Raw genomic sequence first — 14,275 nt, 5'->3', positions numbered from 1 at the left:
GGAGAGGTGGTTCTCAGCGGTCAGTATGTTGGGATCAATAACCTAACTGGGGGGCTGGCAAGATGGCTCAGTGGGTAGAAATGCTTGTCATACAAGCCTGACAACCTGAATTTGATCCCTGGAACTAGTGGCGGAAGGGGAACCAACTCCCAAGTGCTGCCCTTTGACCTCCACACGGTGATGTGTGGCATGTGGATGCCCTCCTTCCCCCTCAAAGAGAAAAAACCAACAACAGTTAAAAAGACCTAACTGGCTCTGAATTTAAGAGATAAAACCCAAGGCAGAAGCTCTTGAGATAGGTTGATGGGAAGCAGGGAAGGGAGTCTACTGGTTTTTATATCTCTCAAAACCAAACTGTCGCCGCACTCTTAAACCTAGAGGCTGGAGAACCCTGTAGTAGTACCACTGGGACTGACCCTGTTTGCTTTGTGAACCAGGTGGCGACAAAGTCAGTGTAGATACTGGAGGGTCCCACCCTCACCCCAACAGAGGCTGGGAAGGTAGAGAGGTGACTTCTTGTGACTCACTGTCCATTCCAGGTTTGGTGCACTTGATGTCAGGACTGAGATCCTGGCTGTGAGAGGAGCTGTTAGACCTCTGCTGTCATTTGTTCCCCACCAAAAGAGTTTGGCTCAGTGCTGTAAGCACTGATGAACACATGTGCACAGCCAGCAGATGGCTGTACTTTGTTGTTTAGGGCCTTGAGGCAAGAGGAATAATGTAACACTTCTCATACTTTCAGGTACCAACTAAACCTCTTCGCGAGGATGTGTTTGGACCGCCAGTATCTGGCCATCAACCAGATTTCAACACAGCTGTCTGTAGACCTGATCCTTCGTTGTGTGTCTGATGAGAGCCTGCCCTTTGACCTCCGAGCTTCTTTCTGTCGACTCATGCTCCACATGCACGTTGACCGGGACCCCCAGGAGTCTGTAGTGCCTGTTCGCTATGCCCGGCTCTGGACTGAAATCCCCACAAAAATCACGATTCATGAGTATGTTTGGAAACTGTATGTCTTAGTTAGGGTTACTCTTTTTTAAAAGTAATTTATTTATTTTATGTTATGTGCATTAGTGTTTTGACTGCATGTATGTCTGTTTGAGGGTGTCAGACCTTGGAGTTACAAACAGTTGTGAGCTGCCATGTGGGTTCTGGGAATTGAACCCAGGTCCTCTAGAAGAGCAATTGGTACTCTTAACCACTGAGCCATCTCTCCAGCCCCAGTCAGGGTTACTGTTGCTATGATGAAATACCATGACCAAAGTAACTTGGGGAGGGAAGGGTTTACTTGGCTTTTACTTCTACATCATCTTCATCATTGAAGGAAGGTAGACAGGACAGGAACTCAAGCAGAGCAGGAAACCTGGAGACAGGAGCTGATGCAGAGGTCATGGAGGGGAGCTGCTGACTGACTTGCTCCCCATGACTTGCTCAGCCTGATGTCTTAAAGGCCCCAGGACCACCTGCCCAGGGTTGGCACCACCCACAATGGCCAACCCCCGCCCCCATTAATCACTAAGAAAATGCCCTACAGTACAGTCCTGCCTACAGATGGATCTATGGAGGCATTTTCTCAGTTGACGGCCCCTCCTCTCTGATGGCTGTAGCTTGTGTCAAGTTGACATAAAACTAGCCAGTACATCGTATTCATCACTTTTGTCATAGCTGATGAGAAACAGCTACAGAGGAAAAGATTTATTGCAGTTCACAGTTTGAGGGAGCAGTCCGTGAGTCCATGATGACAGAGAAAACTGCCAGGACCCTGGGGCAGCATCACCTTGAATATTCACTCAGGAGGCAGAGATCTCACTTCTCATTTTTTTCTTTCTTTATTCAGTAATGGTCCCCACACTCAAAGTGGGCCTTCCCTCTCCAGTTAATTGATTCTGGAAACGTCCTCACAGATGTGTCCAGAGGCATGTTTTCTAGAGAATTTGAGGTCCTGCCACATTGACAGTGAGGATGAGCTGTTACAGATGCATTTCTCTGGACGTTTAAATTGAGCAGATGAAAACAAAGTCAAATGTCTTCAACTTTGAAATGAAAAACACAGGAAAGGATTTGTGCATTTTCTGTTCACACTGTTCATCTGGGAAGAGTCAATAAGATATCCTGATGTGGGATGTCTTTCTGTATGCTGTGAATATGTGTTGCTCCCATTGGTTAATAAATAAAGCTGCTTTGGCCTATGGCAAGGCAGGATAGTGCCAAGTGGGAAATCCAAGCAGAGATAGAGGGAGAAGAAGGGCAGAGTCAGGGCAGACACCATCCAGCTGCCTAAGGAGCAAGGTGCCAGCAGACCAGTAATGCCACAGCCACATGGCAAAACATAGATTAATAGAAATGGGTTAATTTAAGTTGTAAGAGATAGCTAGCAATAAGCCTGAGCCATTGGCCAATGCAGCTATATTTATTAACCAATGGGAGGCAACACATATTCACAGCATACATCAATTACCCCCCACCCCCAGGGCAATGATAGCTCTCTAGCAGGACACGTTTCTGGAAGCTAGTAAACAAATAATTGTAACAGTCACAGCTTGCTGAGTGTGTGATGACTGGCAGACTCCACCTTGCTTGTTGTATCTCAGTTTGCAATGGCCTGTGTCACAGATGCTATGTGTATCCCAAGAGGTTGACTGATGTGTCCAAAGCAATGCACCCTGGGAGTCAGATAACATCCCACTTCTCCATGATCTCATCATCTTAACTTGCTCTTGTATTGTCTGTCCAGGTATGACTCTACCACAGACTCTTCCAGAAATGACATGAAGAGGAAATTTGCCCTCACGATGGAATTTGTTGAAGAATATTTGAAAGAAGTTGTAAATCAGCCTTTTCCTTTTGGAGACAAAGAGAAAAATAAGCTGACATTTGAGGTATTAAAATTTTTTAAAATTTATTTTCTTTGTGCCTGTTGCCCACAGTGGTCAGAAGAGGGTGTTAAATCCCCTTGAACCAGATGACTGAGAGCCAAGCTGGTACTGAGAGCCAAACCCAGGTCCTGGGGAAGACAGCAAATGCTCTCAACCACTGAGCCGTGTCTCCACGGCACCTGAGGCATGGAAGCCGCTCATAGCGTGATTGTGCGTTCTTGTCAGAAATCAAATTCATTAAGCATCCTAGATTTTCCTCTCCTCTAATATTCAGGGTGTCTGGGCAGTTGAGTAGTTAGGTTCAGACAGATGTAATTCCATCTGACAATGATAAAAATGAAGATTTGGGATTTTAACTTTAATCTCATTCCTTAACTGACTTTTGAAACCATGCATGATGTGTAGAAATGCAGTTCACATGTTAATTAGACAGCAATCAAGTGATGTGATACAATTTGAAACAGAAAAGAGAAAAACTTCAGGTTACAGAGCCCCTGGACAAATTTGAAAAAAAAAAAAATCACCTTTTCTAAGTAGATTAGTGTGACATATGTACTTAGTGACTAGTAATGCTTTAATAGTCAATAGAATTACAAGTAAAAGCCATTTTATTTTAATTTTTATTATGCTTTGATAATTAAAATGTTCTATCTCAATTATCAATTAATTAAAGCTTTTCTTATTTTATTTTTTGTTTCATATGTGTAAATTTTGTTACACTTAATAAACACTGACAGTTTAGAATACTTTCGATGCTCCTTCCCCATCTTCATGGAAACGATGAGTTGGCCTCATTGACCTGAATTGAAATTTGAAGAATGTAACAAACTAGACAGAGGGTGCTGTCACATCTTATCTGGTGCAATAGTTATCCACTGTCACGAGACATGTCACCCCCAGTGTGGCAGCCCAAAGGATACACCATTTCTGTGAGTCACCAGCCTGGGTGTGGAGTGCTGGTGTCTGTTCCGTCACTGCTGGAAGTGCTGTTTCTGCCTCACTCAGGTGGTGGTGGTGGCCCTGCTTCTATGCTGGCTTGTCACCACATACCTCAGCTGTTTGCCACATGGCTTTTCTGTGGGCTGAGTGTCCTGTGACACAGTACCTGGCTTCCCACCGAGTGAGAGCAAGAGAGCAAGAGAAGGAGAGAGGGAGAGAGTAAGGAGGAGAGAGAGGGAGAGAGGGGAAATAGAGGAGAGAGAGCAAGAGAGAGACAGAGACACATAGGAAGGGAAGGGGAAATGGAGGGAGAGAGAGAGAGAGAGAGCGCACTTACATGCAGTGTTCTGTAGTCTAACCTTGGCTGACCTTGGGTGTGATAGCATTTCTGCTGTGTCATACACCAGTCTGCCACATTGTAGGAGGACAGTCTACATTGGAGCCATGTCTTGGAGGCTGCATCTCACCCTTGTTATTTCCTGTAATACCAAGAAGGCCACAGGCCAAACTAGAGGACATAAAATTCTGGGCCAATTTATGGCTCATATTTATTAAAGTAATTTAACCACTGATTAAGTGGTATCCTCCTGACTTACATTTAATTAAGTAGTAGATATTGTAGCATAAGCTCCTTAAATCACTTTAAAGTCTCTTATGAATTGGTCCTAGATTTGGATCAGCCACAATCTGAACAGTGGCTTTTACAGGGACTTTAATTCCTAGGTGTTAAAGAATTAGGGACTTAGAAATGGGAAACCGCTTTAGATGTGCAAGTTGCATGTTTGTTCCGTTTTCTGACACTCTCGTTCTCCACTCTCCTGATGAAGGTGGTCCACCTGGCCCGGAACCTGATCTACTTTGGATTCTACAGCTTCAGTGAGTTGCTGCGCTTGACAAGAACACTGCTGGCTATCCTCGACATCGTCCAGGCCCCCATGCCATCGCATTTCGAAAGATTAAGCAAATTTCAAGATGGAAGTAAGAACTTTCGAGGAGTGTGAAAATGTTTTTGTTATTAAGCAGGACTGAGATAAAAAGCAAACATATAAAGAAGTAGATTTTTAACATGTGTGTGCAATCAATACAGGCACTGACTCTTGATGGGGCTACATGATAGCAGAGTAGACAGTCAAACAATTTCCTCTAATAATAATATGTGGGGTTTGGTGTGTGTGTGTGTGTGTGTGTGTGTGTGTGTGTGTGTGTGTGTGTAGTATGTGTGCACATATGCATGGGCTCACATGTACTGGTAAGCATAAACGTGTGTATATGCATGCATGTACAGGCCTGAAGTTGACTTCAGTCATGTGTCTGTTTTGACTGCTGTCCACTTTATTAATTGAGGCAGCATTTCCTGATGAACCTAGAGTGCACTCATCCTGGCTACTGTAGGTATTGCTCTAGGGAGCCCCTTGTCTCTGCTTCTGGAGTGCTGGGCCCAGGCAGCTACCATGCCTGCTTGGCTTTGACACGGGTTCTGGGGATCTGAACCACCAGACTTTGAGTACTGTCTATTTTATAACCATGCTTTTTTTTGTAATGGTGATTACATTAGATTGAAAAGTACTCCAAGATAGGAGGTTGTTTCTATGAGTTATAAGGAAGTGTGCATGCTGGTCATATCCCTGTGAGGATGTGAGTGAAGGAGGACTGGGCAGATGAGTGGATTTGCAGCACAGTTAGAACTGAGACCTCAGCTCAGCACATGCAGGATCTGAGCTGGGGTGGCTCTGTGGATTGTCACACACAGAGACAAGAGGGCCAAATATATCTTTGCAGCAGCTATCATCCATTAGCTTCTGGCTTCATCGTGGAAGAAGATGTGTGACACTGGGACACCCTGCCCAGGAGTGTGACATGGGGAAGCTGGGACACCCTGCCCAGGAGTGTGACATGGGGAAGCTGGGACACCCTGCCCAGGAGTGTGACATGGGGAAGCTGGGACACCCTGCCCAGGAGTGTGACATGGGGAAGCTGGGACACCCTGCCCAGGAGTGTGACATGGGGAAGCTGGGACACCCTGCCCAGGAGTGTGACATGGGGAAGCGGGGACACCCTGCCCAGGAGTCATGGTGAGTGAGAGGCAAAGTGCTGATGCTAGCAGCTGGGGGAAGCCAGACTGGAGAAGGGCTTTTGCACAGAGCACAGTAATGGCTACTGTAGTACCCAGAACAAGATGAAAAAGGAAGCATCAGATTTCCAAATTTAGGCATGAAGAGGGACTGTCTGATCAGGATTTTCAAATGAGGCAACTACAGAAAAGCTGAAAGAATGAATTGCTGTTACCCCAATTTCAGTCTCTTTTAACACAGCACAAACAAAACAAAACAAAACAAAACAAAACAAAACAAAACACACCTTCAGTGCAGCCTGAATCCTGAGTAGAGCAAAGACTTAGTTACTGCAGCAGAAACAAACGTTGATGGTCTGGACAGTTATCTTGGGAGTTCCAATTACAAGGACCTCTGGGAAAAATTTTATGTAGCTTTTCCTAGGGATATGATCACATGTCTCCTTACTTCAGAAAGGGTACTGATGACATACCAAAGGGATAGTTCTACCCAAATCTAGCTTAGTGAACCAGCGAATTATTGAGTTATTTACAGGAGTATGTGTGACTCAAAAACAGTGCCATCACTGAAAAGCCTACCCATCATGGCAGCTCAGGCAAGCTCACCCTTGAGGCTCCTTACAATTTCCTGGCAGCCAGGCAGAATGGAGCCTCCTCTCCCCAGCAATTACTTATTGCATTTATAACCTTGATGAGGGGACTTATAGATTATGTAAAGTTTTAGGAACTTCCTGAGTTTTGTGTGTTTCATTTACTTCTTTTGTCTTATGAGTTTTTCTCCTCTCTCTAGGAGAGAGTTTTTCAATTTGGGAGAAGTAGCCACAGACTGTGAATGTCTCCATAGGCTCAAGTGTTTGAACACTGGATTCACAGTTGGTGTATTGTTTTGGAAGGCTGTGCAATCTCCAGGAAGTAGAACCTTGTTGGAGGAAATGGGTCACTAGGAGTGAGCACTTACATTTATGGCCTGGTCCCACTTCCTGTCCATGGTGATGTGAGGAGTCTCTGCATTGTCTTCCTACCTTCATATCTTCCCCACTATGACGGGCTGTGCCTCTTCAAACTGTGAGCCAGAAAAAGCCCTTCCTCCATTAAGTCGTTCTTCTCAAGTATTCGTCACACTGGAAGAGAAATAAAAGGGGTTGCATGATAATCACCCTCAGAAAGTTGAAATACAGAGAGAGTCCAGCAGATCAGAACACATGGAGAAGAAGGGATCTAAAAGATCATAATAGTAGCTTGGGAGCTTCTAGAATGAGCAAGGCTGGAAGTGGGGGAAAGCAGACACACCCCTGAGTCTTGTACGCAGAGGAAATGAAGACTATGTGAGCCTGAGCATCCTCATGAGGTAAAGCCAAGAAAGAGAAGGACCTAAATCTGTGCCCCCACCAGAGCCCTTTAGAGAAGCGTGCTGTAGAAGCTGCTGCGTGAGCTAAGCTTCCATTTCTGGGTGCCTGCGGCAGCTGAGCATGCCCATGATGCTTAAGCCAGACAAAATCCCAGCATGTGGAAGGAAGGTAGACACCAAGTCCCATTCCAAGCCAAGAAGCAAAATCTTTGGACTGTACTTCCTTTGGTATAAAAAGAAAACCATATATACATCTGATCCACAAACACTAGGCAGCGAGAGCTAACTGGGAATGTTGTGGTCTTTTGAAACATTGAAGCCTACCCCTAGTGACACACCTCCTTCAACAAGGCCACACCTCCTAATCCTTCCCAAAACAGTTCCAGCTGGGGACTAAACCGTCAAATACATGAACTAATGGGGCCATTCTCATTCAAATCACCACAGGGATTCTTGCCTTGCTGGTTATTGTTGTGATTTATGGGCATAAGGATTGGGTAGGAACATTGCTTTACTTTCTTGGCAGCTTGTACAGCACCTTCTGGTACTATGAAAGTTAGGAGGCCTTTACATTAGATACAGCCTGAATCTTCCAAGTCCTGTGTCTAAAGTGTGTGGTGTCTTCAGTGATAGAGACCTGCCTTAAACATCTGAGAGGCATCCAAGGACCACAGCAGTAGCCTATATTGTTTGGGAAGTCACTTGGACTGCCATGACCAACCCTTGAATAGAAGTTTCTCATGCCTGGTGCTGTGTTTTTATTAGATAGTCTGTGGCTCTTGTTGGATCATTGTCAGCCCAAGTGGCATAAATTCATTTAATAAATGTGTGCATATATGTACAAATATAAAATAACATGATTCCCTGAGGTGTTATCAAGCATCCTTGGTGTTATTTGCTCCTCCTCACTAGAGCCCCCTTTGTTAGTATCCTTATCTGCTTATTGTTTGGATCTATCTGGGTTCAGAGAGGAAGCTAACCCATAGCATCAGAATCTGACCACCTTAGGTCAGGATAGATGAAATGGCACTGGAAATGGGAAACCACTAGAAAAATGGGGAGTTCCATTCTGTGTGGTTTCCTTCTCTGAGGGTTCAGGTTCAGAGATTGTACTGGTGTCATTCCTGTGGCTGTGATAAAATACCCAAGAAACAAGCAACTCAGAGGAAAGTGTTTAACCAAGTTCACAATTCTAGATTACTGTCTGTCACTGTAGGGAAGATGCAGGAGCTTGAGACAGCTGGCCACATGATGTCCACAGGGAAGTGGGGAGAGAGATGCTTGCATGTACACGTGAGTCAGCTGGCCACATGATGTCCACAGGGAAGGGGGGAGAGAGATGCTTGCATGCACACTTGCTCAGCTTGCATTGTTCCCATACACAACTCAGGGCCCAGCCAATGAGATGGTGCTGCCTAATTTTGGAGTGGCATTTCCCATTTCAGTAACCCCAATTAAGAACAATCTCTACCAGGAGTGCCATAGGTAAACCTGAGCTAGGAAATCCACCTTAAGACTCTTCCAAAGTGATTAGGTTTATATTGGGAATCATCTTCAGTCTTCTACGTTACTCACTGCGGCAGTCTCTCAATCAAACTCGGGATTCACTGATTTGGCTAGTCTCAGTAGTCAGCTTGCTAACTAACCATTTCAGAGACAAACTGTCTTGGACCTAGAGAATAAGGTATGGGTAACCATAATGCCTGAAAGGACCAGAGTTGCCTGAGCTGATACATAGCCCTGTGACCCACCACAGCATAGGGAGGAGGTCAGGAGCAAGAGTGGTAAGAGGTGCTTTGGATACATGAGGGCCCAGGAGGGATCCTTGTGTCAGGAGGCCTAGGAGGAAAGTTAAAGAACCTGGTGGCAAAGAACTGAGCACCCCAGTCCTGCTTTCTCCTTCTCTGATCCCTCCCTCCCTCCCTGCTTCCCCCCCTGACTCCCTCCCTCCCCCTCCCATCTTCTCCCCTCCACCCCTCCTTCCATTGTTTTAGCTTTTTATTGAGACAAGTTTTCTCCGCACAGTCCAGGCTGGCTTCAGACTCCGGGTCCTCTTGCCCCAGTGTCTCATGTTCTAGGATCTGTGCCCCGCCTGCTGTGGAACTCTGTTGTCTACTTTTCTCAAGTTCCCCAAGGAAGTTAGAACAACACAGTTTGCATTTCTAAGAGCTCTACTTTAGCTTGCTGTGGTTTTATTAGCTCAAAAAGATGAAAGCAAACACACAAGGCATTGTTCTGTTGCAAGGGGTTGTTTGTCTTTTCTTGTCTCAGAAACAGGCTTTGAATCACAGTGCTGAAGGTTTTAATGTTTTGAGATGGATGCCCCTCCCCTTCTTACGTTCCCTTTCAACTCTGATTGGTGCTCTGCTATCATTCCATCAAAGGCATTCTCTAAATTTCATTTTCTGTCCCTGTCTATAGCTCTTGCCAGTTCTAGAGAATAAGTCAGCCACTTACAGTGGTGCCCAAATGCCTTCATCACATGTCTTAGACATCACTGAGTTTTCTTCTTGCTGTTTCTGCAGCATTATGACATGGTCCTCAGCCATCTTGGGTAAGCTGCGTCTACACCTCAGATAATATAGTTGTGCATAGCATGCAGTGTTTGGCCAATATACATTTGACCACATACAAGACCATGTATGCTGCTTAGCCTAGGTATACCTCAGGCTGTACTATGTAGGTTTGTGTAAGGACCCTTTGTGACATTTGCCCTACAGCACCATTGTTAAGGATCATGCTGGTGTCGATAAGCCTTGCTGTCCTTTCCTGTCTTGCTCATCACTAGAACAAATGCATGTGATACACCTTCTGTGAAGAAGTGTGCATCAGATAGACAAAACTTTTTAGAGACTCTAACTTACCAATATATGTCTTTATTTGTTAATTAAAAACATTCTGTCTCTTCTAATGATTCTAATGGCCTAGATGATTCAGTGAGGAAGATTTCAGATTTGTTGAGCAAGAGAACACCAGTGGGATGAAAAGCTATGAGAATAGGTTCTGTTTCTGGTTCTAAAGCTGACCCGTATCATGTCTAGTATACTAACACATACTTATTGTTTTACACAAATATTTATTTATTACAGTATACTTGACTATACATAAATTGATACTGTCCATAAATATACATACATTTGGATTTTAAAATAGCATTCCAAATATGATTTATAAAAATTATTAAATGAGAAAGCAACTTAGTAAAGTGTTTCTCATGCAAGCATGAAGATCAGAATTCCCAGAATCTATGTGTAAAGGTCACACATAGCAGTGTGTAGTATAATCCTAGCTCTGAGGAAGCTGAGGTAGCTGAGTCTCTGGGGGCTCACTAGTCACTAGCCAAGGCTGCTTGATGAAATTCCAGGCCAGTGAGAAATCCTATCTCAAACCAACTAACCAGCCAGCCAACCAACCAACTAACCAACCAACTAACCAGCCAACCAACCAACTAACCAAATAACCAGCCAAACAACGAGTTAACCAGCCAAACAACCAGCCAACCAGCCAACCAACCAACCAACCAACCAACCAACCAACCAACCAACCAACCAAACACCACTAACAAGAAGTTGGATAGTACCTGAGAATAACACTTGAGGTTGACCTCTGGTTTCTACAAACACACAAGTATGTACAGACTTATACAAACATGTGTACCCACATAAACACACACACAGGCACCTATGCACACATACTCCCCCAGACCCCTATACACACACATTCATGCACACACACATAACACATATATAGGCACTCCCATGCACACACGCATACCCCCACACACAAACACACACACACACACACAGACAGAGAGAGAGAGAGAGAGAGAGAGAGAGAGAGAGAGAGAGAGAGAGGGAGAGACAGAGAGACAGAGAGACAGAGAGACAGAGAGACAGAGAGAGAGAGAGAGCTTTATGAGCTTTCTAAACATACAGGGAATAAAAACAACATGATAACTAACCAGCTCCAAACACTGCCTGGTATTTTGTACCTGTGATTTCATCTGGCCACTCACATGACATACTTTGGTAATTGTTGCTGCACCATTTTAACAGCGGATTTAGATGGCCACTGTTGCCTGTGTCTGTCAGGACTTTTAGGACGACTTACAGGGTGAGGTGTATGCAAAATTCATATTTCAAGACAAAGTTACTCTATAACATCTTTATAGTTCTCTCAGTCAGGGGTTGCCCATAATCATTGGACAGAAATTTTTAATACTTTTAATCATTTTGACTCAACAGATATGGAAGATTTATTCAAGATTCATCTGTTACTATGAGATACGTCAGAAGCAAATAACACTACATGTAGATTTGAGCCCCGTCCACTCCCTGCTAAATTAGTCAGTACACAGTGGTGTGAAGCATTTCCTCAGCTGCACACAGGGGAGTTTACTCCTGTCTCTGAAGCTGTGAGGAGATTCTGATGCCTCTGAAGCTGCTGGGGGTGACACTGTTCTAGGCATTGCTCCTCACACACACGCACATGCACACACATGCATTACACACACACACACACACACACACACACACACACACACACACACCTATATAATTCCATTTATATATGGAACATATATTCCCCCACACCTGAAAAGTCAAACAAGAAAAACTTAAATGGTACCTTATGTGTGCATGCGTGATATGAGAACCCACAGGATAGTTGCTTTGGTATTTGGTGGGGAGAACTTTGGGGGATTGACTCTAATGGGGCATGAGAGAGCACTCTGGATGGTAGGAATGTTCAAGTCTGGATGGCATAAGGTGTATGCACTTTTGTAAGAACCCTGCATACCTCACATCTGATGCTCTAAGTTACACCCAATCACAGAGCAGTACTGAACCCATGCATGGTTCATCTGGCCAGCTGGGAAGAATTAACAATCGGTTTTGCAGATTAAAATCTTGAGGTTCTGAATACTGAAATGTCAGTGTTGACAGTGATGAGATGTGGAGCTTGACCATGTGCTGTGAAAATCCTTTCAGGTCTCTAGTGTAGGAGATGGGAAATTATCTCCTCCCAAGTTGTCTACTTGATATCCAGAAATGATGGATGATGAGGCCCTCATGTCCTTTCTGCACTGTGTAGAACACTTTGACATAGGCAGGTTGGGGAGGAAGGGGGTTTATTTTGTCTCACACTTCCAGGCCTTAGTAGTCACTATGGGAAGTCAGGGCAGGAACTCAGGGCAGGAACTCAAGCAGCAACCATGGAGGAACGCTGCTTGCTGGCTTGCTCACATAGCTTTCTTATACAGCCCAGGCCCACTGGCCTAGGAATGGTGTCACCCACAGTGGGCTGGACCCTCCCACATCAATCAACAACAGAGATGAATTCCACAGGCCAATCTGATCAGGGCAATCCTCCCTCCATTGAGACTCCCTCTTTAGGTTACCAACACACAAAGAGAACTTAAAGTACAAGCTATATGTGGGCAAATTCCAGTTCTGTTAAGTCTCATGCATCCTCTAAATCCACCTGTTAATAACTGTCAAACCCAATTGTGATTCACAATCCCGCCCCCAGGGAGTGATTCACGAGACAGAAAACTTTTATTTTGTGCAGTTTCAGAGTTACACACATTTCTCATTGCTTTCCATTCTTCTGAAATTGGTGAGACACTTGGCTCTTTGGGATAATAAAAATAATCTTCCCAAATGATCCTCTGATTTCAGCATTCTCTCAAGGAATCAGTGGTCTGCCTTCCTACGTGCTTCCCTCCCTCCTTCCTTCCTTCCTTCCTTCCTTCCTTCCTTCCTTCCTTCCTCCTTCCTTCCTTCCTTCCTTCCTTCCTTTCTCCTTCCTCCTTCCTTCCTTTCTCCTTCCTTCCTTCCCCCTTCCTTCCTTCCTTTCTCCTTCCTTCCTTCCTCCTTCCTTCCTTTCTCCTTCCTTCCTTCCTTCCTTTCTCCTTCCTTCCTTCCTTTCTCCTTCCTTCCTTCCTTCCTTCCTTCCTTCCTTCCTCCTTCCTTCCTTCCTTCCTTCCTTCCTTCCTTCCTTTCTCCTTCCTTCCTTCCTTCCTTCCTTTCTCCTTCCTTCCTTCCTTCCTTTCTCCTTCCTTCCTTCCTTCCTTCCTTCCTTCCTTCCTTCCTTCCTTTCTCCTTCCTTCCTCTCTCTCTCTCTCTCTCTCTCTCTCTCTCTCTCTCTCTCTTTCTTTATTCTTTTTTATGACAGCGTCTCTACATAGTCCTGACTGTCCTGGAATCACTATGTAGACCAGGCTAGCCTCAAACTCATGGAGACTCACATACCTCTGCTTCCCAAGTGCTGGAATTTAAGGTGTGCACCACCACACCTGATGGTTTTTATTTTTAACCTAACAATGATGATTCTCATTTTCTCAAATCTCTCAACATACTGTATCAGTTCAAATTTTTGATGTTTAGTTAATTATTTAAAAAAAAACCCTGGAATTCTAGGGTGTCAATTTTCCAGAGAACTAAAAGATTATGTGTTATTCTTTTAGTTCTCACAGCTTAACTGAAAAACTGTAAATGTTAGTTGAGAAGTAGTGAGAATTCTTTTGCAACACTGAGGACTGGTCACCTTGGACTTGTCTACAAAGTCTATAATTAGAAATTACCCTGTGGTAAATGGATATGGAACTTCCTGCACATCTGTGATTTGTGCAGTGGACATGGGACATGCTGTCTGTGTTCCTGTAATTTGTACAGGTTGGGCTGATTTTTTTTTAGCTGCAGAAGTTCACAGCATTAACATTTCTCATCACAAGTGAAAAATGCAGCATCTTTGAATTGGAGGCCTCTGAGTTGGCCATACATGGAAATGCCAGGGGAATTCTGTGGTCTACTTGTCACAGGCATGTGAGGATCTGGGAGGATGGGAACGCACCCTCCTATCTTCCTGACTATATGTATTACACATTAGAATGTTTTTGGCCTCTGGATTTTAATTTGTTGGTGACAGGATCTATGTTTAGGGGAAAGAATTATCTAGGCTAACCTTTATAATAATCATTTGATTAAATGGTTATTTTCCATACACATCTAAGTAAGATGCAGAAACTGTGGGTGCAGCAGA

At 44.3% G+C, this 14,275-nt stretch overlaps 1 protein-coding gene across 1 annotated transcript in view; it reads left to right on the top strand.

The window, feature by feature from the left end:
• Positions 1–14,275, top strand: part of Itpr2 (inositol 1,4,5-trisphosphate receptor type 2) — a 387,210-nt gene that overhangs the window by 105,587 nt on the left and 267,348 nt on the right. Inside the window, exons 19-21 of the mRNA XM_036181996.1 lie at positions 743–994; positions 2,735–2,879; positions 4,643–4,793. Of these exons, the coding sequence (XP_036037889.1) occupies positions 743–994; positions 2,735–2,879; positions 4,643–4,793 (548 nt within the window). The remainder of the gene's footprint in view (positions 1–742; positions 995–2,734; positions 2,880–4,642; positions 4,794–14,275) is intronic.

This window comes from Onychomys torridus, chromosome 3 (genome assembly GCF_903995425.1).
Source record: "Onychomys torridus chromosome 3, mOncTor1.1, whole genome shotgun sequence".
NCBI classification, from domain to species: Eukaryota; Metazoa; Chordata; class Mammalia; order Rodentia; family Cricetidae; genus Onychomys; species Onychomys torridus.
Note: the sequence above shows the minus strand (reverse complement) of the source record. Positions and strands in the feature narration are given on the sequence as shown.